Raw genomic sequence first — 27,848 nt, forward strand, 5'->3', positions numbered from 1 at the left:
GTTATAGTTGTATTATGCAAGTTCAGTACGTGGCCTACAGGAGGAAATAAAAGAGGGAGAAAAATAATTTAAGGTCCATCAGGCTTCTAATGTGATAACCAGTTTAACAGACTTTAGCTCACTGATATTTATAAAGACTCTATGCTTTACTTCCTGTTCTCCCCCCATCCCATCCCGGCCAAACTCTGTCAAGTGGGTCACTTCCAGGATAGAGGTATTTGCTTCCTTCCTTAGCATTACTCAACCAATTCAGCCAGAGGCATAACCATTTATAGATGCAGTAGAGACCTCTCCGTTCTGCAAATTATAACTCAATTCCAGCTATCATATGCATAATTCCTTTTTTGGTTACTGGACATTTGGGATACACATTATTGTTAGAACGCAACATGCTGTCATGTATTTAAACATACTGCCTGTTTTAAACCAAAACAACACACTTAAAGCCCATCCATCACCAACTAGTAACAACCGCTTTGATGTTTTCAACATAACTGCTTATTCTTGGCATGCTATAATTTGTAGTAAATGTGCTGCTGAAGTAAACATTTGATTGTTTATTCATGTGACTATAGTTACCATCTTCACTAGGTTTTAACACACCAAATAGCTGTTACTGAGCCTTGTGAAATGGATTAGTGTTAAATACTTTAAATATAGAAATAATTAATTTGAGAAATGTTAAAGATACAACCTATCAATTTACTATTCAATGAATAACTAGCTGATATGGAGAACTCTAGGAGCCATTTAAAAATACTTATGATTAATGTTGGAGAGCAAATAAGTTTATGCTGTATTATAGCTCAAAATGATCATTGACATATTAGTCCAGATAAATTTGGTTAAGAGAAGATAATGAGAGATAGTACAATTCTTGACAATTAGATTGTAGACCTTGGCAAAGTAACTTCTCTTGTTTGGGCTTCCTCACTTGTAAAATGAAGGGATTAGGCTTTATTATGTCTAAAGTTTTTAAGATTTAAGAGTTTATCTGACTTCCCATAATAGCTGTTCTTGAAGTTAAGTTTTTGCCATATAGCATGTCTGCTTGCACCAAGAACACCCTATTTACATGACAATTAATCTCAGTTTACAATTAAAAATTCATTTTCATTTATTAAGCTTTCTTAAAGTGAGCAAAACCCATATATTTATAGAAATCACCAAGAAAAAAACTACTGTGGAATACATTCTTAGCTGGAATATAGAACTGGTGATTTTTATTAAGTTAGAAGTCTGGGGAAAGTGTGAAGATGATAAATCAATTTATTTAAGTTCTTATTCTGCTCATTGTAAGATATTGTAGGAGTTATGTACACTGCTGACCCTTATCCCAGGATTAACATTGCTATTCAAATTGCACAATGATGGTATGCACAAAAGCCACATATTGAAATATATTATTGGGGCTACTCTAGTCAAGGAAGGTTAAAAACTGATATGAGTCATTACATATGAATGGGGCTGAGATTTTCACGTTACATTAAAAATGTAAGGGATTAATCAGTTCCATCTTTTCATTTCTAGTAGGAAGTTGTGGTCCAAAGAAGTGACTTGCCAAGGTCACAGATCTAATTACTGTCAGTTGAGAAGAGTGCCCAGATCTGATTGCCAATTCTACATCATACTGTCCTTCTCCTAGATGCCAGAGCAGGCAATCCTTTGATTAGGTATAACTCCAAATGGAATATAAAATCTTAAAGGCACTTTAAAGGCAGTCCATGTAGCTCAACTTCTCATTTAAATCTGAAATTTCTTCTGTAACACCATGTCAGATGTCATTCAGCTTCTACTCCAGTGGTTAACATACTCATTTATCCTTCAGAGGCGATCCCTTTCCTTGATGGACAAAGAGCCATAAATTCTCTTACCCTGAGCTCTAATCTGCCATTTTGCAACTTTCACCTAGTTCCACCAAGCCAAAAAGGGTAAATTGTACATACCTGTCAAATATGTGAAGACAAAAAGGGTAAATTGTACATACCTGTCAAATATGTGAAAACAGCTATCATTCCTTAGTGATAATAATCCTTCAGTTATTCTTTGGGTTTCAGTTTATGGGATTCTTCCCAACTTGGTAAAACACCCCAGGATTTGCTCTAATTTGTGAATATCCTGTCACTGCATCCTGAAATTATTGCAGATGTGGTTTGACCAGCACTTTGTATATAAGATTTATTTCCCCATGATCAATTTTTCATCACCATCATCTTACTTCAGGTTGTAAACAATTGGCTCAAATATTATTTCCAGCAAGTTAAAATCTCTAGATATTTTCCTTTTTTTCTTAAATTGTTTTTGCTCCATAGTTTTTTTTTAAAAAATTGATTACTTTATTTTTGGCTGTGTTGGGTCTTCATTGCTGCGTGCAGGTTTTCTCTAGTTGTAGCAAGCGGGGTCTACTCTTCCTTGTGCTGGGCGGGCTTCTCATTGCGGTGGCTTCTCTTGTTGCAGAGAACAGGCTCTAGGCGCACAGGCTTCAGTAGTTGTGGCTCATGGGCTTAGTTGCTCCACGGTATGTGGGACCTTCCCGGACCAGGTATCGAACCTGTGTCCCCTGCATTGCAGGCGGATTCTTAACCCCTGCACCACCAGTGAAGTCCCCAGATATTTTTCATCTATAAGCTCTTGACAAGTGTAGTTTCATATTTTTTTCAATGGTTTTCTACTATTTCTAGAATGATGATACCATATGTGATTGTGCCGCTAACTAGCTTGTCAGCCGCCACCCTCATCCCTCTGCCATCATTTCCCCTTGACCTCTGACCGGTGTTCTTAATTTCAAACGCACCATCCTTCCTCTAGGCTTCCACATATTGTTCCCCTCGGACCACCCAGGCCCAGTGTTTTCTTAGTCATCCTTCAAAGCTCAGTTCAAATACCACTTCTTTGTGGGACTCCTCCTTGCCCTTCTTCCCACGTTCCCTCAAAAGCACCTTTTACCTATTATAATACCCTACAAAGCTCCTTCAGCCTTATACAAACAGTAATAATACTTGTGCAATAAGGTGTCTGTCTCAGTTACACTGTGAAGGCTGCGAGGACAAGGTTGATGTCTTTTTTTTTTTTGATGTCTATCTTTATCTGGCATAGGGTTTTGAATGATTTAAACATTCAATAAGTATCTGTTGGATGAATGAGTGAATACTGAATTAGTGTGATCAATATTTTGATTTTCCCAGGTGATCAAAGAAAACAGTTAAACTCTAGGGTGTATGTTGTACAAAGAAGGAAACGTATAGGCTTTAAGACAATCTTGAGAAGGAAAAACCTCTCTAAAAGAAAGAAGGAATAATAAAATTTAGGAAACTATAGATCTATGTACTATAAAGATGAATGGTATTTTTTTTTTAGTCCCTGTACTAAGTAAGGAGTGAGGAGCATGGAAGAACAAAAACAAGCACAGCTGAGTGGCATATTTTTGTTTTACTGTTAATTTGACACATCTGAACCAAAGCATTCACAATACTTGATATACTTTGAAGAGAGTCATACACTATAGTCTTAGACATAACCACAGAACAAGCAGAACAATTAAAACTACATAAGGCCTTAAAATATATCCACAGTGTGTATTATTTCAATATTCACTCATTTACAAATTAGACTACATACCATTAATTTTATTTTTATTTTTCTTTCATTGTTTTATTCAAGCAGGATTCATTCAAGGAAAGGCAACTTAGTTTTTGTGTGAGCTTTATTTTTTTCACTACATTCGTTAATATAAAAGTTATGACGTTTTCTTATCTCCTGCATCCAGGAGTAAATCCATGAAATTCTCAGATAGTAATCCAAAACAACAGGTCCTATTCTTAAAAATAGTCAAAGTGAAAAGGGATCAAATAGCCAGTCTGTTTGTGGTCTTAAAGAACATCTAATGGACTTTCAGGTTTTCTAACAGTGACAGTATTGCATTTCTACGAGATTAGTCAAAATTTAAAACAACATTGCGTACAAAATTATTCTTGAAGCTCTAAATGCCTTTTAAATTACTAAAATGAAAATTTTAAGTAGTTGCCTCACAGTACCAAACTTATAAATCAAAACTAGTTAAAATTCAGTGCTATTGTGACTTTATCATTTACAAGGTAACTAGTGGGCAAATTAACAAATGGCATAAAAATTAAGACTTACATCATTTTTTTTAAAGGAGAAAATGTATGATAACCAGGGAATACAGAAAATTCAATGTATTTTACAATAAAATAACCTTTAAATCTCTATCCCTGTACAACAGGGTTTAGGTCATCTTTAGTGAACTTGCATGTTTTCATATGGTTTATTCTGAGTACTTTAATTGTTTAAGATATACAGCTTTTTATTGAAAGAATATTACACTTGTATACCAGGATAAGATTTAGTACATTGAGATGTTTTAAAAATATTTATAAATTTGTTTCTGATATGCAAAAGCATTTGGCAATACTTTCATAGCGTGTGATCTTATAGAATTAAAATTTCATACAGTACTCATCTTGATGTTTAAAAAAAAAATTCACAGAAAAAATATAAATTACATAGCCTGACTGCATGATACTTTTATTTCCAGTTTCTAGTTTGGTAATTAAAACCTTCATTAAGTCTGTTAACAAATCATTACCTGTACATTTATGAAGGCAACTGACATGATTTGCAAACAAAACCTTCAGGTTTTATGTTATTTACCAAAGAGTGCAGTTCAGCAAGAAAGAAAACCCAGTATGCAAATTTTCAGAATATTTTACAAATTTACCAGTTCCTGTGACACAAACTGTTTCAATCTTTCAAGATACTGTCCATAAAGTTCCACATCATTGTGACCTGCCCCTTCAACCCACAGAGGCTCCACAGGTCTTTGGCAACGCTCAAACAATGCGAGGCCGTGTGAGAAGTCAATGACTTCATCTTCAGTCCCATGAATTATTAATACTGGAGAGGTAATCTTAGAGATTTTGTCAATGCTGTAGGGAAAGAGGAGGAAAGAAGTCAACAAATTAAGTATGAAAAGGAAACAAAAAAAATTTTCTTGTGCTATATTAGATAATTTAAATATCAGAACCATCTTTGAATCAATTCAGAAGGGATAGATACCTCTTGGATTTCAAATATGATTCAAAAGTCATCTTTACATTACTCCCTACCTTAAGATTATCTGAGGACGTTAACTTCATGCACTTCTGTTTTGAGGGAATCACTCAATCGTTATAGTCATCCTACTTCGCCTTTCTACAATGTTGATATTTTAGCACAGAAACTTAGGTTGCAAGGAGAGGAAGAAACCAAGGACCATTTCAGCTATGTGCTAACTTCATACCTCTCTGCATTCACAATTTTTTCTCCCTCCCAATATCCTACTAAAATGATAAGCAAAATATTTTTTTTTGTTTTGGGTATTTACTACAAAATTAGGGAGAATATAATAAAACATAACATTTTGGAGCTGGAAAGCAGATGAATATGTGAGATAACAGATTAAAAGTATAGGAGAAAACATAATTTTTAAGAGGACAGAAGGGTAAAGTTAAGAACCAATCCAATTTATATCATGGAATACCCCCAGAAGGCTAGGAACTGACATGCAGATAAAGGCGGGTGATTCAAATCTACAGAATTTGTTCAAAGTCTGTTTAAGAAATAGTGTCCTGAACCCCTGCCCCCGCCACCCCAGTTCTTTTCTTTCCTCCTCCTTTTGCAGCTGGGTAAATGCTCTCTACCTAAAACTGGAAGGTCTGTGGACTAGGGGATTGCCGGACACAGTTTAAAGCAGAGGTACCAAATAGCAAGTAAACATATACATGTTGTTTGCTATGAACCCATTTTCCCTACTGGGCTCCCAGAATGCTGGCAGCCAAGCCTCCACCTTTTAAGAGATAGTTGTAGGGAGAGTCTTCTTTGGAGACTATATATCTGCCTTAAGAGGAAAAATAAATACTGACATCGGGGTGGGATCCCCAACTAACTGGCTTGGCCAGATCACTGGATAGTGAAACTCTCAGTCAACAAGTCTTAATTCCCCACACTTCAGCTCAGCTCTTTAGTTCCTTACTCTTCCATATGAGCACACAAGAATTATCAGACATCAGAGGAGATGTCACTTTACATATAAGACAAGGATCAAAATAAACAGTAAGAAAGGGCAACTTGGAAGAGACAAACAATACAAAGAAAAAACCTTACAAAGAACAATCTTTAAAAATTTTCTAAGAGAAAGAGGCGCAAGGCATAACTATAAAATGAGGACAGAATCTTGAAAAAGAAGAAAATCGTCAATGAAATAATTCAAGGCAGCATTTGGTAAGGAAAAAATGCTTGGGTATATTATTTGGTATCAACTCTTCAATAGTAGAAGAATTAAATAAAAAAGGAAACGTATGATCTTTTTCAAACAGTTTACTGTTAGTGCTGCATACTCTGTTGGTGCAGCTGAAATGAAAGAGGGAGCTAAACAGAGATGTAACTTGGCAATAGTTTACCCCAATTGTCTCCCTATCATTTCTACCATTCAGCTACAAAGTATAATGCACATACCTTCCAATCTACCATTTTCTAAAACAAAAACAAACCCCCAATAAATGTAAAAACCAAAAACCTCCCACAGCCTGCTCTGGTGATAGTATCATATGCTCCCATATGCTTCCCTACCAAAGTAACCCCTTACTGGCTAATGAAGAAAAAATTTGTTTTTGAAATGACCCTTGCTGTTCTTATAAAGAATCAAGTGGTGACTTGGCCTTTGGCCTATCTATCATTCACAAAGAATCTTTGTATTGCTACCAATTTGGGAAAGGAAATAAGACTGAAATTTGCTAGCCTGTCACTTCTTCCCTTCCTTTCTTTGAGAAAAATAGGCCGTCAATTTTTTGTAACAATGAAGAAGAGCTAGTGGGAACTACCATCCTATGTTGAGAAGCATGAGGATAAGTAGCCCTTCTTTTAAATTTGTCTAACACTTACGTTTGCAGACTTTGTGGGGGCAGTAATTATTCTGGCTCATTTAAGACTCAATATTTTCACAATTCACTTCCTTTGTAAATCAGATATCACTAATTAGACATCATTCATTCATTTTTTACAGAAGATTTTTAAAACATTTTTATTTATTTTATTTTTGGCTGTGTTGGGTCTTCGTTGTTGAGCGCGGGCTTTTCTCTGGTTGCCGCGAGTGGGGACTACTCTTTGTTGCTGTGTACAGGCTTCTCACTGCGGTGGCTTTTCTTGTTGTGGAGCACAGGCTCTAGGCACACAGGCTTCAGTAGCTGTGGCACGCGGGCTCAGCACTTGTGGCTTGCAGGCTCTAGAGCACAGGGTCAGTAGTTGTGGCACACGGGCTTAGTTGCTGCACGGCATGTGGGATCTTCCCAGACTAGGGCTCGAACCCGTGTCCCCTGCATTGGCAGGCGGATTCTTAACCACTGCGCCACCAGGGAAGCCCCGTTCATTCATATTTTATGCACATGTGTCTCATTTTCCCTCTACTTGTTCCTCTCCTCCAGTATTATGCACCTCACTGGATGGTACTATCGTCCATTAGCAGCTCAAGTCAGAAACCTGGGAATTATATTCAAATTCTTTTGTTTAGCATCCTATATACAGTCTGACATTCAGTTCTATCAATTTTTTCTCAAATTCACTCTCTTATCTCCAATACTAGTGCCACCATCTGGGGTATAAGGCTCTCAGCACTCTTCACTTGGGTTACTATTGCTCAAACACTTCAGCCTTCTGACAGATGTCCTGCCACCACCTTCCTCACAAAGTAATTTTTCCACAATTGCTAAAATATATGTAAAATAGGAGCTCATGGCTGAGTGAACTATATCATGAATACCTTAAGTGATGGAAAAAAATTCCCTCAAAAGTTTCTTCAAATTAAACTATATGAATATTAATACTTACTTTGGGAATGCATCAAAACAGTAGGTCTTCTTGGTATCAGGAAAAGCGACTCGCATTCCTGAGGTCAAAGGAGAATGAAGAATAACAGCAGCACTCTCATACCGAGCAGCAAGATCCACAGATGGTACTGTCCCTATACTTTGGCCATATATAATCACATTTTCAGGGCGAATGCCATATCTACAGAGTCCAGAAGTTTAAAAAAAAAAAAAAGAGTTGGAGAGTCAGACTGGTATGAAGTGTTCAATCACTACTAAGGACTTACTCTTAAAAAAGAATGACAGAATGAGACAATGTCAATAAATTTATATTTAAAACTTAAGTTTCTTAGTCATCACTAACATATTTAATGCCACAATAAAATCTATATTATTTCATCTGTTTCAAGTCTATCTTTTGGAAAAATAATGGCTGAGGTCTCTTAAAATTTTAATCTTTTTTTTTTTTTTTTTTAAATTATTTGTTTATTTGGCTGCGTCGGGTCTTAGTTGCGTCGTGCAGGCTTAGTTGCTCTGCGGCATGCGGGATCCTAAGTTCCCTGACCAGGGCTCGAACCCACGTCCCCTGCATTGGAAGGCAGACTCTTAACCACTGGACCACCAGGGAAGGCCCCTAAAATTTTAATCTTAAGGAATGAATTTATTAAATCATTTAGGCAGTTCAATGTAGCATATTATTGACTATATTTGGAACATACTATGTCACTAATATTTTAATGGACTGATATTTAATGGAGATTTAGTGTTTATTTTCCATTCAATGTAAAAAAGGTTCTTTATTTCTCTAGGCATTAAAAGTGGTTCATTTTATTTTCTGAAGTTGGTGGTCATAGTGATGAAAATGCAACATATAGTTACAGTATGGAATGATGAATAAAATATATGTATTGTTTTAGCCAAGAGCAAATTACTTATTTTTCTTGAGATTTGCATTTATTTACCCATAGAAATGGACTAATGATTGGAAAGATCAATAGATGAATGAGAATTCCAAAAGCCACATGGGTCAGTGATTTATGAATACTTCCTTAAAAATGATTCAGATTTAAATATATGAACTCACTAACTCAATTATATTGGGTATATACTATGTTCCAGGCATTGTTACTTGTGTACAGTATAACTGTCCTAACTATAAACTACTGCAAGTGTAAGTGAGGTACTATAGGAGCTAATTACCTCTCCATAGTTTCTTCAAATCAGTCCTACAGAAGAATTTGGACCATGTCCCAAAGATTGGGTTCCATCTACTACAGACTGACTCTAAATGTAACTAAACTCAGAAAAACTTTTTTTGCACTTCCCTGGTGATGCACTGTTTTAAGAATACGCCTGCCAACACAGGGGACATAGGTTTGATCCCTGGTCTGGGAAGATCCCACATGCCGCAGAGCAACTAAGCCCATGTGCCACAACTACTGAGGCTGCACTCTAGAGCCTGTGAGCCACAACTACTGAAGCCTGTGCGCCTAGAACCCATGCTCCGCAATGAGAAGCCACCACAATGAGAAGCCCACGCACCACAATATAAGAGTAGACCCTGCTCGCCGCAACTAGAGAAGGCCCGCGCGCAGCAATGAAGACCCAATGCAGCCAAAATATATAAATAAATAAATAATTTCTCTACACAGAATCTTAAAAAAAAAATTTAAAAAAGAAAAGGTTTTTTCTTTGCAACAGACCTAGCTTCATAGGAATGAAGCAATTAGGAAAATGAACATTTGCAGCATCGCATCAGCATAACGCTTGGGGCTGCATGGATGGCTGTTTAGCTGAACAGCAGAACTGTGGGTGGCAACGATGGGTTTTAGGCTAAAGCTAGCAATGGCAAGGCTCCAGAGTAGCTGAAGCAGCTGCCAATTTACTATCAGAGGACTCAAAGCAGTAACAGAATTTTAGAATAGTACACGTTACAAAGGACTTCAGAGACCATCTAATCTAGGTTGGCTGCTTACTGAGCAGATGTTCAAAGTCAGAGTAAGTTAATGACAGACCGGTAATTAGAACCCAGGTATTCTGACTCCAGGTCCAGTGCCTTTTCTATTATAGCACACAGATAATGAGCTCAAATACTGTGGGGGAAAGGCTGCATAGTGAATATTCATACTTTATTTTCTGTTGATCCATCAGAAGTTCAGAAACATGGTTACTATAGATATTCAATTATCCTTAAAGGGAGGTTATTCAAATAATAATTATTTAAGTTCATTATTTTTTCCCTTCCTGGTTACTTAAGCTCTTTTTTACTTTAATCAAGTAAACGAAATGAAAGGCATGAATTCTAATTACACACATTTTATTAGATGACAGAATTCAAGAACTGGAAAGAATCTTGGAGATCATTTAACTTAAGCTCTTCATTAAATAGACTAAGAAACAGAGGCTCAGAAAAATTAAATAAAATTTCCCCTTACTAACTCTTCCAACCATATTTAGAGTTCAACATAAGAGAAATTTTAAGTCTGAAATTCTATGCTAAACTAGTATGTGGGACTAGGTAGCAATCTATCTCTTCTATTCCTAGTCTTCATTCATACTGGTCGAGTGTATAAAAAGATTAATTAACCCAGACTAGAAATCACTTAAGAAAGTTTCCTGTAAATTGATATCTGATAAGATTTAAAAAAAAATAATAAAGCTGACCACTTACAAGAGGGGATTCTTTTACATAAACATAGAAAGAACACTTAACTGGATACTAACATGTTTTGCTTGAATAATTTATACTTTTGTGCTACTTGGAAGCACTAATAATGAAGGCTATCTGCTTTTAGCACCTTTAAAAGCTATACTAATTCACTGAAGTTGAATTATAGTATGTGAAGTATATTGCAATAAATCTGTTATTAAAAAATTATCATATTTTCCTGACAGGTATTATATATACTATATTCAACTGGTTGAATCTGAAAGGGGGAACTCAGTTTTGTTTGCGGGTTTGAGGGGACTGACATGAGTATAACCGAAGCTTTTTTTTTTCTTTTTCGAAGCATATTTTGACTGTGGTCATTTAAGGTAGTTTTTAAGTTTATAAATTTTTACTGCTCTGTGCCTGCCTTCCTCCCACTCCTAAACTCCATAATTACTACTTACCATCTATTTTTTTTCTTACTTGTCAGAAATATGTTTTCATATCATTTCAATTGACTTAAGAATCCCTTTTATACAGAACTCTGCTATGAGACTATAGTTTTACTATACATCTTGGAGGGGTAAATGTTTCTAAAGATTTTTCTAAAAAAGGTTATATCTACTAATGAAATTGAGAAAGTTCTTCCCAACTAACTGAAACCATTAATATTTAAACATTAAATTAGGAATGGTAGATTTTCTTTATGTACTCTAGCTTCAGTCTAAAATACTCTGGAGGGATTTCCCTGGTGGTGCAGTGGTTAAGAATCTGCCTGCCAATGCAGGGGACACGGGTTTGAGCCTTGGTCCAGGAAGATCCCACATGCTGCGGAGCAACTAAGCCCGTGCGCCACAACTACCGAGCCTGCTCTCTAGAGCTGGAGAGCCACAACTACTGAGCCCGCGTGCCACAACTACTGAAGCTTGTGTGCCTAGAGCCCGTGCTCTGCAACAAGAGAAGCCACCGCAGTGAGAAGCCCGCGCACTGCAACGAAGAGTAGCCCCTGCTCACCGCAACTAGAGAAAGCCCGCACACAGCAACGAAGACCCAACGCAGGCAAAAAACAAACAAACAAACAAAAAAAACCTCTGGAAGTCAGGCAGCTTATTAATGTACAATGAAGAATAATTTGTACTAAGGTATCTTTCTGTTTAGTGTACATTAACTGATGAGAAAATACACCGAAGTATACAAAACTGCAATCTTTTTCAAGAAAAATTTATAAGTATTTTTGTGACTAGCAAAGATAAATGTTATTTCTATTTATTAATTTTTAATTATTAATTATATAAAATGATGCAAACCCTGCCTTAGGATTTTAACAATCTAGCCTCTTACTCTGTTAATGACAGATCAAGAGAATGATTAGCTAAATCACTTTTCTCTCATTCCCTTGAAATGTTGCAACTTTGAATAAACATTTTTATACCACAATCCAATAAGTTTCTAAAACTAAACATTTTTCACTGGCTTACATTTTTAGGAAAATCACACACACACACACACAAGCTGTCAAACTCTTTTATGCTATTATACAAAATTTAAAATTACAATCTAAAAGTGTAACTCTTCATAGGTTTATACTGGTAAATATAATCTTTATTTAGCACTTCAAGATGTGTTACAAAAACAGATTTTATTCTATTCTTATACAAGACAATTTTATCAGCCATCACAAATGTGGAAAACAATTCCCAATCACCATTTACCTTGTCCTAAGAGCAAGCCAAGCAGCTTCTATGTCTGCATAGAGGTTCTTCTCTGTCGGTTTACCAGAACTTGCACCATATCCAGAATAATCATATGAAAATATATTACAATTAATCCGTGATCCCAGTCCTATGTAAAAACTGCTCATCTGACCAAGATCAACAGCATTTCCGTGTGAAAAGAGTAAAGTGTATTTGGCATTGGGTGAGCAACGCACAAACATGCAGGCAATTCTGTTGCCTTTACTGGTTCTAGTCATGAAACACTCAATAGCATCTTTTTCTCTAGAAGAATATTGCCAGTCTGCTCGCTCTGATAGGTGTAACGTCCAGCGACTTCCACTTTCATCACACATCAGCGTGTAAGTTGGATCAGGTGGCAAAAATGCTAATTTTGAAGCAATTTTCCCTGGACAAGGTGGACAGCAGAAGAGGCAACATAGCTCACTAAATGAAAGATTATTCATCTTCTGAAAAAGAAAAGAATAGTCATGTTTTAATCACTGAATGTCCATTCTGCATTTGCATACAATAAAAGTTAAAACAAAGACACCAGTAAATTCTTCTACTGGACAGTGTCTACTACTATTATATGAAGTATGCTTTCCCAAATAGATTTTTGGCATCTTTCTAGAAACACTTGAAATCATGAGGTGAGACAAATATTCCTGATCAGGAAATGGACTCAAATACTATGTGACATGTTGCAAATAGTAGTTGAATTTTTTTTTTTTTTTTTTTTTTTGCGGTACGCGGGCCTCTCACTGTTGTGGCCTCTCCCGTTGCGGAGCACAGGTTCCGGACGCGCAGGCTCAGCAGCCATGGCTCACGGGCCCAGCCGCTCCACGGCATGTGGGATCCTGGACCAGGGCACGAACCCGTGTCCCGTGCGTCGGCAGGCGGACTCTCAACCACTGCGCCACCAGGGAAGCCCAGTAGTTGATATTTTATAATACTTTACCAAAATATGAAAAATGATACTCTTACCAGAGAGTAGAGGTATAAATTTGTTATTTCTCTACAAATAACAACATAGTAGGTATGAAATATCTTTAGTTAGCTTTTAATTTCTGTGTAACTCAGTGAAAATTCTCAGAATCTCGTGAGAAGCTAGGGATTTAACCTAATATAGTAAATATATAATAATAGCACTTACTATTTGTCAGGCATTGTGCTAAGGGTTCTATGCATATCGGCATGTTTAATCCTCTAAGCAACCCTGTATGGTAGTCTGAGAAAAGAAACCTGCACAAGGTGAGGAAGTGAGGGAGCCAGGATTTGACACCAGGCTCAGTCATCGTCCTACATCACTGGGCTACATACACTGCTTCAAGGGCTCAAAACACTATTTGTCTCAGAAGCTTATTATTTTAGCCATATTTGTCTCAGAAGCCTATTATGTTAGCCATAGTGCCAACGGCCTAAATAACCTGTAAAACATTAAAATGTATATATGAAATTATTGCCCAAATTAAGAAGGCATTATTATGGAAAAAAGATCTGCTCAAGGAAAATTTCCTAAATGGTTAGATGGAAATGAACATAAGGTTTGAAGTCAGAGAGTTGTGGTAGCACTTACTAGCCGTGTGCCCTTGGGCAAATTATTTACCTTTTTGACCCTCACTGTCTTTTTTTTTTTTTTTTTTTTTTTTTTTGCGGTACACAGGCCTCTCACCGCTGCGGCCTCGCCCGTTGCGGAGCACAGGCTCCAGACGCGCAGGCCCAGCAGCCATGGCTCACGGGCCCAGCCACTCCGCGGCACGTGGGATCTTCCCGTACCGGGGCACGAACCCGTGTCCCCTGCATCGGCAGGCGGACTCTCAACCACTGCGCCACCAGGGAAGCCCCCTCACTGTCTTCATAAGTAAATGAGGCCAATGCCTACAATGAACACAGTGGTTGTGAAGAACAAATATAATGATATCGTTAAGGCACTTAACATAGTAATGGCCGTAGAGCTGACACACTCAGAAATGGTCCACTTTCTCCTATGCCTTTTTCATCAATATTTTAGAAGTATCCACAGCTCATATTAACTCAGAAACAAAATAAAGTACTACTTGTTTGCCCTACCAGCATTTCCTTCTAATTATCCTTTCTCAAATTCCTATCTCTTTTTAGCAGTAGACCATTGCTTAGGTTCCAGGAAGAAGGCATTCAAAACAAACACCTTCCAGGTTTGGTGGCACCTAATTTTCTCCCAAAAAATCTAAATAAAAGGATAGGGGGAAAAAAAGAACTTCATCCTACCAAAAATTGAGAAACTATCACCTCAGAAGAGTGACTGAAGTGTTGAGTACATATGGAAAGAAATGAATGCCTTTTTCATTAATTACTGATTCAAAATCTAGTTTATTTTGCTTAATACAAATGTGTTAATTTCCCAGTGTAAACTAATTAGGTAGAAAGAAGCAGAAACAGCAGAGAGAAGAGTAGGAGTGACATGAAAGGCTTTAAAAGATGAGTAAGGGAAGGACAGAAAAATGTCTCTTGGCTAATGGGAAGCACCTTTACTTGTTATTCTATTTTTATTCCCTTTCGGCCTTCAAAATGAATATAGCCTGAATAAGTTAATGTCTTACTCTGGTTGGAACAAGAGTCAGATAGAACAAAAATGACAACTAGCTGTCATCCTTAGTGCTAACTCTAACTGGCTCCATGACATGTTGTACTGAGGATTCTGAGAGCATGTCCAGGGCTTAGCAGGCAAAGAATGTGTGATAAATTAGCAAAGTCTACTACAGAATTTGGCTACAAATCTATTATCCTGGTCAGGAGGATAAAGGATCTGGTGAAGATGGCAGAGAAGGGAGTTCAAAGGGTCAGTTCCAAAGGAGATGATCCCCAAACAAAAATACCTAAAATCAAAGGAGATAACCTGGAAAAAGAAGATGAGGTAGAAGGTACAATATATCAGTGCTATCCGTTTAATAATCTACCTATGGTCATTTCTTACCCCCAATTACCTTACACGCCATCAACTGCTGACCCTGAAGAGCATATTAAAAGCTTGATTAAGTAAACTGTATATAGCTATACTATATTATGTTCCTGTAAATTACCACTTGAACGTGAAGACTTTTATGTACTATATAATACAGTAATTTTGAAATAAACTGGCTGACCGAACAAATATAATGCTGCAGAGACGATTCTGAAGATGAACACCAAAGGAAAAAATTAGACGAGAAAAAGCTGCAGTGCCAGGGTCAAGTCAAATGAAAGACAATCTGACCTTCTTAATGGTGGCAGAAGAAATCATTCCCACCTCCACTGCCTCAAACCCAGACAACTGGTATCCACTTAATAACATAAACTTGGAAATTATCACTTTCCTAATGATAGGTCTGATATAGGGCAGCAACACAGACTTGCTTAAAAAAGTTATTCTCTCCTTTTCTATAAATGTGAAAATTTTCACAATAGAAAATAAAATAAATAAACCTATGTTTTAGTATGATCAGAGCAGAGCTGGGCAAACTACTGAGGGAGAATATCTTATTCTTGATAAATCACTGAAATATCTTGTTAAATTTAGATAATTTAAACCAATTTGTTTCATATAACTCACCTGAATATAAACATTTTATTTACTAGTTACTTCTTGACAACAAAATCTTGAGGAGACAAAGCAGTGAGTAATCACAGATGGAAAACAGAGTTATGAGAGTACACAAAGGTCATACAACAAATTTAATAATTTGTAGCTGAATTTTTGGACCAGACAAAACAAGGATTTAAACTAAGTTATAATAAACCTATTTAAAAAGAGAGAGAGGGGGGCTTCCCAGGTGGTTGAGAGTCCGCCTGCCAATGCAGGGGACACGGGTTCGTGCCCCGGTCCAGGAAGATCCCACATGCCGCGGAGCGGCTGGGCCCGTGAGCCATGGCCGCTGAGCCTGCGCGTCTGGAGCCTGTGCTCCGCAACGGGAGAGGCCACAACAGTGAGAGGCCCATGTACCGCAGGAAAAAAAAAAAAAAAAAAAAAGAGAGAGAAAGAGAGAAGGAGGGAGTGAGAGAGAGAGAAAACTTAAAGATGAAGCAGAAAAAAGTGTCAGAAAGAAAAGTTCAACTGGAATCCCTGGTATAAAAAAATCAGTATCTGAAATAAAGAATTAAACTGATGGGTTGGGTACAAATATTGATAACAGTTGAAGAACACATTAGTGAGCTGGAAAATCGGGTTGAAGAATTCCCAGGTATGGAATTTTTCAGGGGGACGAAGAGATGGAAAATATAAAAGAAAATTTAAGGAGGATTTCAGTAGAAATACCAATATCACTATAGGAGTCCCCTCCAAAAAAAGAGGAGAAAATAAAGACAATCTAATAATTTTTCAGAATTAAAGAGAAAATTCAGATGGAAATAGCTCAGTATGCCAAATAGGTATTTAAGAAAACTTTTACAGCTAGACAAATTACAGTAAATATTAAAACTGCCAGGAACAAAAATCTGAACGTTTCCAAAAGGGAAGAACAAATTACTTACAAAGGAACAAGAATCAGATGAACATCTAACTTTTGAATAGCAACACTAGAAACCAGAAGACACTGAAGGGATAAGTTTAAAGTAAGGAAAAAGCTTTGAAGCTAGAATTTCACACAGATAAAATACCAATTTAGGGCTTCCCTGGTGGCGCAGTGGTTGAGAGTCCACCTCCCGATGCAGGGGACACGGGTTCACGCCCCGGTCCAGGAAGATCCCACATGCCGTGGAGCGGCTGGACCCGTGAGCCATGGCCGCTGAGCCTGCGTTCCCTGACCAGGTAATGCACCCATGCCCCCTGCAGTGGAAGCATGAAGTCCTAATCACTGGGTAGCCAGGAAATTCTCATTCTGACTCTTAATAAGTCAGACATAACCAGCATAAAAATGATACTTCGATACACCTGAAGAGTAGTTATAGTTTTCATTACAAATGTCTAGCCTTGAGTATTTATCAACATGTTAAAACTCAAGAAGGAGTGTAAACACAAAGAAATAAGAAATTAATGGTAGATATCAACAAAATAGAGAACAAAATGCAACAGAAAAAGAGGTCATTCTGGACCTCTAGTGACATGCAGAGCATCTAACACATAATGAGGTTTCTAATTATTTTTTAGATGAATGAGTTAGTAAATTATTAAGATTAATTCAACCCTCTGCACCTCAGAAGCCCCCACAAAAGAAGGAAAAAAGTTTACAAATCACATGTTAAGAAAGAAATCCAACATATTTTGTGATAATTACTTAGGTTTCTTGTATGGGTCAGAATAGAAGCAATCAAATAAAAATGTATGAACCTGAATGAGGGAGGGTTCACGCAGGAAAAGCATTGCTAGTTACTGAAATCATTCAGTGTGTTATAAAGCACAGAACAGAACAGTCTTCCAGGGAGAAGGAAATCAATTCACAAAATGAAAGGTCAGTTCAATATTAAACAGATGGCCCATTGTGAAAATTAAGGTTTTCCTTTTGGCAGGGGACTCAGAGTTACTTCACTTATATAGCAGGAGGAAGTTCCTAAAATTGCATGAAATAATAATTTAAGAACTTGCTTCTCCTGGTAACTTTTTCCTGCTCAATGACAAAGGAAAAGAGATGAACACCTGAGTCCTTTCTCAGCAAAACAGGAAGACTACTGTTAAATAATGTCCTTAAATAAAATGACATACTATAATCTCCTTCCTTTTTTTTTTTTTTTTTTTTTTTTGCGGTACGCGGGCCTCTCGCTGTTGTGGCCTCTCCCGTTGCAGAGCACAGGCTCCGGATGCGCAGGCTCAGCGGCCATAGCTCACGGGCCCAGCCACTCCGCAGCATGTGGGATCTTCCCGGACCGGGGCACGAGCCTGTGTCCCCTGCATCAGCAGGCGGACTCTCAACCACTGCGCCACCAGGGAAGCCCCTCCTCTCTCTCTCTCTTTTTTTTTTTTTTTAAATTTATTTATTTTTGGCTGAGTTGGGTCTTCGTTGCTGCGCGTGGGCTTTCTCTAGTTGCGGTGAGCGGTGGAGGGGGGGGGGGGCTACTCTTTTTTGTGGTGCACAGGCTTCTCATTGCGATGGCTTCTCTTGTTGCGGAGCACAGGCCCTAGGCACATGGGCTTCAGTAGTTGCGGCATGCAGGCTCAGTAGCTGTGGCTCACGGGCTCTAGAGCGCAGGCTCAGTAGTTGTAGCACACGGGTTTAGTTGCTCTGCAGCATCTTCCCGGACCGGGGATCGTACCCGTGTCCCCTGTATGGCAGGTGGATTCTCAACCACTGCACCACCAGGGAAGCCCCTCCTTCCTCTCTTCTGACAGAAGAAATTACTGAAACGACTTCTATTAATTCCTGATGTAATAACATTTACTGAAAAAAAAATCTCCCTTTCAACTCTTTTGTAATAATTTCTTGGTAATGCAGATTGACTCATATTACTACCATCTACGAAGGACAATTGATTGATTCTTTTAGGGTTCAAGATTTTGTCATAATGAACAGTACTAGTACTCAATACTCTTTTTTTTTTTTAATACTCTTTTTAAAAAGGTTTTAGAGAAAACATTTTAAAAGTATCAATACTTATAACTTTATTTTGTGTGGTATTTTGACAATTTCACTCTAAATAGTATCTGAGCTGATTTAAAGTCTTACCCAATTTAGAGTGTAGTCAGTAAACTGCCTAAATTTTGATATACTAGATTTCATGTTAAGAACTACATTCTAAAATCCAAGATGAATTTCTTTGAATTTGGCTTCATGCATGGAAATCTGGGGAAGTAATATTACATATTCTGTTTTGTAGAACGTCAGAATTTGTTACCTAGAGAATCTGCAATTACTACTTTCAGTTAGTTATACATCTATCTATTTAGCAATCAGGCTTCAAGAAGTCCCAGTGATTCAGAATAACAGCAACACTTCCCAGAGATTAATTTTTTAAGATAAACAAATATCTGAGCATTCAAAGACAAAAAATAACTAAAAAAGGGAAGACTGCACAAAATGTAAAGACTGGTCTGTTTGCTACTGTAAAAACAACCCATTTTTGATGCTTATCTTTGGTTATAAAAATTAAAGCTTGATGTTTTTTAAACTGACAGAAGAACCCAGAAAAAATAAAAATAGATTTATAGCAAAGCCTGCTTAATACGAGAAATGGATAAACGAGGTAGATGTTTGATTATTAAGAGCAAGAGGCAGCAAAGATCAGAATGAAGTTCGAAGCGATGGCACAGAAGATACTCAACTATGAAAAAGCAGGAAAAAAAAAATCAGATTTTAGGTTAGTTCTGTAAAAGGGGGCCATGAGCGCAACACAACCCCAGTTGACTAATCCAAAGGAAATCACCATAATACTACTATATAAAGGGGGTCAATCACATACAGCTCAGTAGCCTAGGGGTGTATCTAAATCAAATTAAGCTCAGTTCAGTATCCTTGGAGGGCACCAAGGGAGTTAGGTACTGCCACCCTAATATCCAGCATGTAATCTGTAGTAGCATTTACCAAAGTACAGCAACAAGTGAAACCACATGTGTTGCTGTTTTTAGAGAGCTATATATATTACAGAGTTTAACGTACACAGAGAAGCTGAATAATCACCATTAAAGAAGTTTGGCACCAGCCTTATTTTTCACTCAAGACAGAGTATCCAAAATACTCATAATGATCAAAATTTCTGCTAAATGTTACTTAGAAACTAGGTGTTTAGTACATGTCGCTTTAACACATTTTCTTATTTGTATATGTCTTATGTAGAAATACAGCTTATGTAGCCCTTATCTCTTTGGGGTAGGTTGTATTTATTTCTTTTAGATCATTATAAGAATCAGCAGCAGAAGTACTCCACTGTCTGTGAGATCAAAGGATTTGATTGGGTGATTTTGCTAGGAAAACTTGGAAGACAGAATGCATGGGTTGTGTTACATAGGAATGGAAACTTTAAAACTTAGGAAAAGTTCTTTTAAAAGCACTATATTTTTTGTATTTCAAATTGGAAGGAGAAATTTGGCAAAACTATTTTCTTTTAAAGAGTCATGTCAGTTACTTTTAAAGATAGTTATAAGTTTTAAATACTAATAAGATTCTAGAGATACTTAGTACCTGGGCCAATGTATCACTTGAAAACACCTATGAAATGTGGTTTTTGTTGGTAAATTGAACAGATGCCTTAATAATTGCGAGTTTTATAAAATTTAGAGGAGTTTCTCAAATAAGCAAAACATAATGGGTATGTCAAAATAAGTTTCCTTTCCCGCTGGTGAGAAAAGTTGGGGTTAAGACACACAAAGAAAGTTGAGGTCTACCAGAGGTACCAAAATAGTCCCAATCCTAGTGTTAGTATGAAGTTATTTATTTTTTCTTCAGTAAAAGAAAATTAAACAGTAAGAATCAGAATTGAGGAAACTGGATTTATGACAAGATTATACAAGATGGAAATTAAGGCTGAAGAGCCTATACGCTAGGCCAAGCAAACTAATTTGGCTCAGCACTCCTACAGAGGTCAATGTAGCCATTTCTACAGTACTTATGTTTTCCCCTAGTTTCTTAATTCTTACTGCACTAATACAGGAGGCACTAACCACATATAGCTACTTAAAGTAATTAAAATTATATATTCAGTTCCTCAGCCACACTAGCCATATGTTGACTAGTGGCTACCATATTGCACAGTGTAGAAGAAGCATTTCCATCACTGCAGAAAGTCCTAATTGGGCAGCGCTGAACTAAAAGCTTTTAAACCCAGGCAATGCAGAACCAAAACTTACATGCTTCATACCCATACTAGATTTAAATGTTGGAACTCCTTCCTCTCCAGTCTTTCCATCATAGTACATAAGCTATTTTTATAGGTCCTGTTGAACAATGTAACCACCCAGAACTAAATGAGTTTACCTAGATACTGTTTTAGAAGATTACTATCTTGACAAAAATATTACATCAAGCCCAACCTTAATGTAAAAGACATTTTATTTAAAACGAGGAATGCAAATCAGACTATCCATACATTTTAATGCATGGTTTTAAGTGTCAAAGGAATTCAATATTCCTTTTTGTGGTACGCGGGCCTCTCACTGTTGTGGCCTCTCCCGTTGCGGAGCACAGGCTCGGACACACAGGCTCAGCGGCCATGGCTCACGGGGCCCAGCCGCTCCGTGGCATGTGGGATCTTCCCAGACCAGGGCACGAGCCCGTGTCCCCTGCATCGGCAGGCGGACTCTCAACCACTGCGCCACCAGGGAAGCCCAGGAATCAATATTCTTGAAAGGTTCCTTGTATGCTGGAGTTGCAAGTAAACCATAAGAAGTTATTACTAGTTAACTAATTTCTGAACACAGCCCATACAGTATTCTAAACACTTAAAATCCTGATGATCCACTTAAGCAATGCCTGAACAAAGTGAATCAAGTTTTCCTGATTAAGTAGGACAGGCTGTTGACTTTTGCATATGCTAATATCACAGATTCCCATAAAACTCTTGGTGACTGGACAGTGTATAATTTCAAAGTCACACCTATACATGTTGCTAAGCATAAGCTAAAACAGGCACACATTTCCCTACCCATAATCATCAATTTTTGGCACTTCTACTGAAAAACTTTCCAAAACATGCTTATTCTCAAAGTTCACAGAAAAGCTGTCAACGTACGTTGGTGAAAATATTCCACAAATATACATTATTTTCTCCACATTTATAATAAGTAAAATCTGTTTCTGGGACATTTTCCAGGTGAAAACACACTACACACCTTAAAATACCCATCTATATAGCACAATATAATTAAAGTAGTCACAAGTTATAGAAAATTTAAGGACTATTGATGATTATAAATTATGAACACAATCTTCTTCAAAAAGAGGGCTTAGGGCTTCCCTGGTGGCGCAGGGGTTGAGAGTCCGCCTGCCGATGCAGGGGACACGGGTTCGTGCCCTGGTCTGGGAAGATCCCACATGCCGCGGAGCGGCTGGGCCCATGAGCCATGGCCGCTGAGCCTGCGCGTCCGGAGCCTGTGCTCTGCGGCGGGAGGGGCCACAACAGTGAGAGGCCCGTGTACCGCCAAAAAAAAAAAAAAGAAAAAAAAAGAAAAAAAAAAAGAGGGCTTATATTACTGGTATCCCAATTCAAATTCCAGAGTTATAAAAGAGATTACAAAACCATTTACCATCAACAACGAACAAGTACCCAATCAGCCATTCCTTACCAAGTAGTAAATAAAATAAGCTGTTCCAATAAAGTAAGAAACTACTTAGCAACGGCAGTGTCTGTTCTCAGGCAATTGAATTGCTGTAAAATATCCTGTACCCAGAGTCAAAAGACAGAAATGTAAATGGTGATAACACTACTACTATATTCAAATAATTATTAAACAGGCTGCATAATTAAAATTACTAAAATACTAAAAAGTAACATTGTAATTATAAAAGTATTACAAGACATGGTTTTAAAAAAGTCAAAACACAAGAGGTTAAAAAATAAAAAGTTAAGTCTTCCTGCCAGGCTAAAATAAGTACTGGTTAAAAGTCAATTTAAGAATTCAGTTCCCTAGATACTCTTGCCAACTCAGAAGACCAGAGGTTTACATTGGAAGAATCTTTTCTGAGGAATCAGACTAATCTGAAAGAAAGATCGAACAATACTTATATGGCAGAGGTTACATGGGGAAGTTGTGGGAATGAGAAGGATGCGTGTTACACTAGGGGGCCTTCTGTAAGTGGGATGTCAACACATAAGAAGTAGCAATATAATACTGTTATCTAGCAGACATTGAGAATGGACGTGAGGACACAGTGGGGAAGGGGAGGCTAGGACTAGTGAGAGAGTAGCACTGATATACATACGCTACCAAATGTAAAATGGATGGCTGGTGGGAAGCTGCTGCATAGCATGGGGAGATCAGCTTGGTGCTCTGTGACCACCTAGAGGGGTGGGAGGGAGACGCAAGAGGGAGGAGATATGGGGATATGTGTGTGCATATAGCTGATTAACTTTGTTGTACGGCAGAAACTAACACAACATTGGGAAGCAATTATACTCCAATAATGATGTATAAAAAAATACTGTTATCTAGAGATATGGAGGTAAATATAAAAAGAATCCTTCAAAAAGTTAATACTCCTTGGGAAAGGATATATCAAGGAGACAGACAGGGCCCTGGCTTGCTAATTTTCACAACAAACTTTGTAGAATCATTTGGCTCCTTAACCATATGCTTGTACGAATTTAATAAAAATAAAGATTTAAAACAAAAGTCTCTTCCCTAATCCCACCCTAAACTCAAACCAAACCAGGTTCAATCCCAGAAATTATGACGTTGGGTCATTTGCTTTTACATCTGATGTTTAATACAACACTCATGTATTTATCCTCCACTATCATAATGTTTCATTATTATGAAAGATTAGAGAATTTACCCTACTTTTTCCCTTCTCTGCTCATTCTGTTATTTTTAAGTTTTTATAGGTTATTTTTATAACTTTCAACACTATACTTGAATCTCCATTTCTTTTTTTTTTCTTTTTTTCTTTTTTTTTTGTGGTACGCGGGCCTCTCACTGCTGTAGCCTCTCCTGACGCGGAGCACAGGCTCTGGATGCACAGGCCCAGTGGCCATGGCTCACGGGCCCAGCTGCTCGATCCTCCCGGACCGGAGCACGAACCCGCGTCCCCTGCATTGGCAGGAGGACTCTCAACCACTGCGCCACCAGGAAAGCCCTCCATTTCTTGTTCCATCAACTTTAGGATGTTTCCACTGGTTTCCTATGTAATCAAATACCATTATAATTGGCTATACAATTACCTTCACATTAAGTTTTATATCATTTGCAGTTTGTTTTGTAATTGTAAAATTTTTTCTGTTTTATCTATAGGTTGATTTTTTAAAACTGGGTAGCAAAAAGTATTTACAATGTTATCCACTGCCATCCAAGTAGTGGGATATTTTATGTCCCTAAATTCCAAGTGTGAAGGTGTTTATAACTCTGATAACTGCTCAAAAATAAGGCACATTTCAGTTTGTTTCATATTTGACTTTCTGAAGGCCTTTAATTTTCCTAGAGCTGCTGCCTTTTTAAAATTTTCATCAAGTTCATAAACTTTTATCACATTTAATATATTCCAACTTCTTATTCTTCGAATTTGTGCAACAGAATCTGTGTTGTTTCTGAAGATGTTCTTAGTCCCCAGTGAGTTATTTTGAACTGAAACAATTAAGTTCTGGGACAGTTCAAAGCCCAGGGGTCTGTCTAGCTAGGATTTCTTTTCATCATCCTTCTGTTTTCTTAATCTCATGTTTTAATTCTTCTGTGGGATTATTTTTTGTTTGGTTTTGCTAGAATACATCTCCAAGCATTTGCCCTCCCTCCCTCATAAGGGCCTAGGGGAAATAAAGCATATTTTAATGTACAATTTTAAGAAGTTCTTACTTCGGACTTCCCTAGTGGCGCAGTGGTTAAGATCCCACATGCCTCAGCGCAACTACTGAGCCTACGCTCTGGAGCCCGTGAGCCACAACTACTGAGGCCCGTGCGCCTAGAGCCCGTGCTCCGCAACGAGAGAAGCCACTGCAACGAGAAGCCCGCGCACCTCCACGAAGAGTAACCCCCCTCACCTCAACTAGAGAAAGCCCACGCACAGCAACCAAGACCCAACGCAGCCAAAAATATTTACTTAAAAACGAAGTTCTTACTTAGATTTCACAAATGGCAAACTAGGCATGCTTTAGAATTACAAGTTTTTAAAGAAATTTCCACCCCAGTTTAAATCATTGGCCCACATCTTCTAGCATACAATGTTGATTCCTAATACCAATCTGATTTTTGTTTTTTAAAGTAATTCCCATCTCTCTTCCACAAAAAAAAACAAAAGATTTTTCTTTATCCTGAGCTCTGAAATTTTATGAAACTATATCTAAATGTGTTTTCATTCATTCTGTTGTGTATTTAACAAGTTATTTTGATCTAAAGCCTCAAGATTTTTCTTTAGCTCAAAGAATTTTTCTTCTGTTTTTTAATTCCCTCTCCACCTCTTTCTCTTTCTATCAGGAATTCCTATTATACGTACAAACTTTTCTTTCCTGTTCCCTTCTCTTTCTGCTCTATTTCCTAGGTAATTTCTTCTAGTTTATCTCACAGATCGCTACTTTGGTATTCGAGTATAATATCAATTTTAGCATTAAAACTTTTTGGTTGGGCTTCCCTGGTTGTGCAGTGGTTAGAATCTGCCTGTCGATGCAGGGAACACAGGTTCAAGCTCTGGTCCAGGAAGATCCCACATGCCGCGGAGCAACTAAGCCCGTGCGCCACAACTACTGAGCCTGTGCTCTAGAGCCCAAGAGCCACAACTACTGAGCCCACGAGACAAATCTACTGAAGCCCACCCGCCTAGAGCCTGTGCTCGGCAACAAGAGAAGCCACCGCAATGAGAAGCCCGCGCACCACAGCGAAGAGTAGTTGCTGCTTGCTGCAACTAGAGAAAGCCTGTGCACAGCAATGAAGACCCAACACAGCCAAAAAAAACCAACCCCCCCCAAAAACCAAAAAAAACCCCCAACTTTTTGGTTTATGGGTGCAATATCCTCTGAAATCTCTTAGAATACTAAGTGAGCCAAATTTTTGTTGTTCTGTCCATCTGTGTTTTTCAGATGTTTGTTCCTTCTGTTTCTTCATCTTTGATTTTCATGCTGTTAAGACTGCTTCTTCACTGACTGTTCACATTTATGAGCAAAGAATTAAATTGAGTATCCTTTATATTTGTGTAAGCATGCTGTCCCAGCAGACTTCTAGTCTGAATAGGACTGACTGGCTGCAGTCTCAGAACTCCTATAACTATGAAAATAAAGAGGATTTCTGGGGATAGGGTACTTTACTTGAGTCAGTCTCAAGTCTATCAATCTCTCCCATATACATCCATCCACCTCTGCCTATGGAAAAAAAAAGTGTGTTCTATTTACTGTTTTCAATGGGAACAGAAGATACCTTACAAATATTCAAGAACATGGTACAGCTTTAATTATTTGGTCCAGTAATGCAATTAGGGATTCTACCCAGTAAATTATTCAAATGAGTACAGTATAGTCCAGAAACTATAAAGTGGGTGACTTTAGGGAAGTCAATCCCTTTAAATCTAATTCTCCTTTTAAATAAAATGAGAAGTTTGAACTAGATATTAAGATTTCTTCTAGTTCTAAAACTTTACAATTAAGCTTCATTTACAGTCAAAAGCTTCAATTCACTCAATCTTCCATAGCATGTAAAAGAGTGAAGAAATACATAATTTGAAAAACTTCAGAGATTTTCAAAGTTTCCCCCACCACTAAAAAAGTACCTAAACAAGCATGTTAACTTATGTTTTGCAAATTATAGTTAATGAGTTGTAATTTGGGGGAGGGGGATAGGCTAGTGACAATGTGGGGAGGGGAGTGCAGGCATTCCCGAGGGCGGTGAAAGATTCCTATTTCACACAGTTGCTTTTCAAAATGAGTGATCTCTGTGTCTCCTGGCCACTCCGGGGGAAACAATGTGCTTTTTAAAATTGTGGTAAAATATACATAACATAAAATTGATCATTTAAAGCATTTTTAAGTGTACAATTCTGTGGCACTAGGTACATTTATACTGTTAGGCAATCACCACTACCAGTCTTCTTCAGAACTTTTTCATCTTACCCAACTGTAAGTTTGTACTACTAAGCAATGATTCCCTTATTCCCTCCTTCCCCCAGCCCCTCCCAATCACCATCCTACTTTTTGTCTCTATGAATTTGACTACTCTAGTGGAATCATATAGTATTTGTCCTTTTGTGACTGGCTTATTCCACTTAGCACATCTTCAAGGTTCATCATGTTGCAGTATGTGTCAGACTTTCCTTCCTTTTAAAGGCTGAATAATAGTCCCATTTTATGTACATATCACATTTAATTTATCCATTAATCAATCTGCTGGACACTTTTGGCTACTGTGAATAATGCTTCTATGAACATGGGTGAACAAACATCTGTTCAAGTCCTTGCTTTCATTTCTTTTGGGGGAGAAACAATGTTTCAAAAAGTATAAAAATATTTTTAGTTTCATTCTAATGTAGATTTATTTTGTTTGAATTATTTCTCACTTCCCACCTATCAGAAACAAAATAAAGAAATGCTGTATCTAGCAAGCTGTATATTTAAATAAAATAAAACAAAACTAGGTTAACAATTCAAAGTTAATTTTTAAAATATGGGTTAAATATACTTTAAATTTTAATATGTTGAATATGAAAATTACAGTCAAATATTTAAAATATTTTACAGTCCTAAAATAAAACTTATTTCAATTTTTCAAGAAATTTAAATTTTAGTATATACTCTGCAAACTCCTAAACTTCAAAATTTTTAGACATTTTATATCTGTACTACTCAGTGAGTTATCACTACAAAATTAAATTCCAGTCTGTATAGATTATTAAAAGGTATCTTCTAAAAGCATGGAAATGTATATGAGGGGCCCATGAAGTTCTATTCCAAAAGGAGCCAGACTTTTTGGGCTTAAAAATGTTTTTTCTTTATTGTACAATTCATCAGCTGAACCACTTCATAAATTACCAACTATTTACTAACCACAAGGACATTTCTGTTTTGAACCATATCTCACACATACCCTTCATTGCATACACTCAACATTCAAGTATA

General features: G+C 37.4%; 1 protein-coding gene across 1 annotated transcript in view; it reads right to left on the minus strand.

Moving 5' to 3' along the window:
* Positions 1-3,414: 3,414 nt before the first annotated feature.
* The window catches only part of ABHD17B (abhydrolase domain containing 17B, depalmitoylase), a 39,943-nt gene continuing 15,509 nt past the window's right edge, over positions 3,415-27,848 (minus strand). The window contains exons 2-4 of the mRNA XM_065878968.1: positions 12,222-12,691; positions 7,882-8,061; positions 3,415-4,946 (exon numbers count right to left, since the gene is read on the minus strand). Coding sequence (XP_065735040.1) covers positions 4,727-4,946; positions 7,882-8,061; positions 12,222-12,688 — 867 coding nt within the window. The 5' untranslated portion in view covers positions 12,689-12,691 and the 3' untranslated portion in view covers positions 3,415-4,726. The remainder of the gene's footprint in view (positions 4,947-7,881; positions 8,062-12,221; positions 12,692-27,848) is intronic.

This window comes from Phocoena phocoena, chromosome 6, assembly GCF_963924675.1.
Source record: "Phocoena phocoena chromosome 6, mPhoPho1.1, whole genome shotgun sequence".
Classification (NCBI taxonomy): domain Eukaryota; kingdom Metazoa; phylum Chordata; class Mammalia; order Artiodactyla; family Phocoenidae; genus Phocoena; species Phocoena phocoena.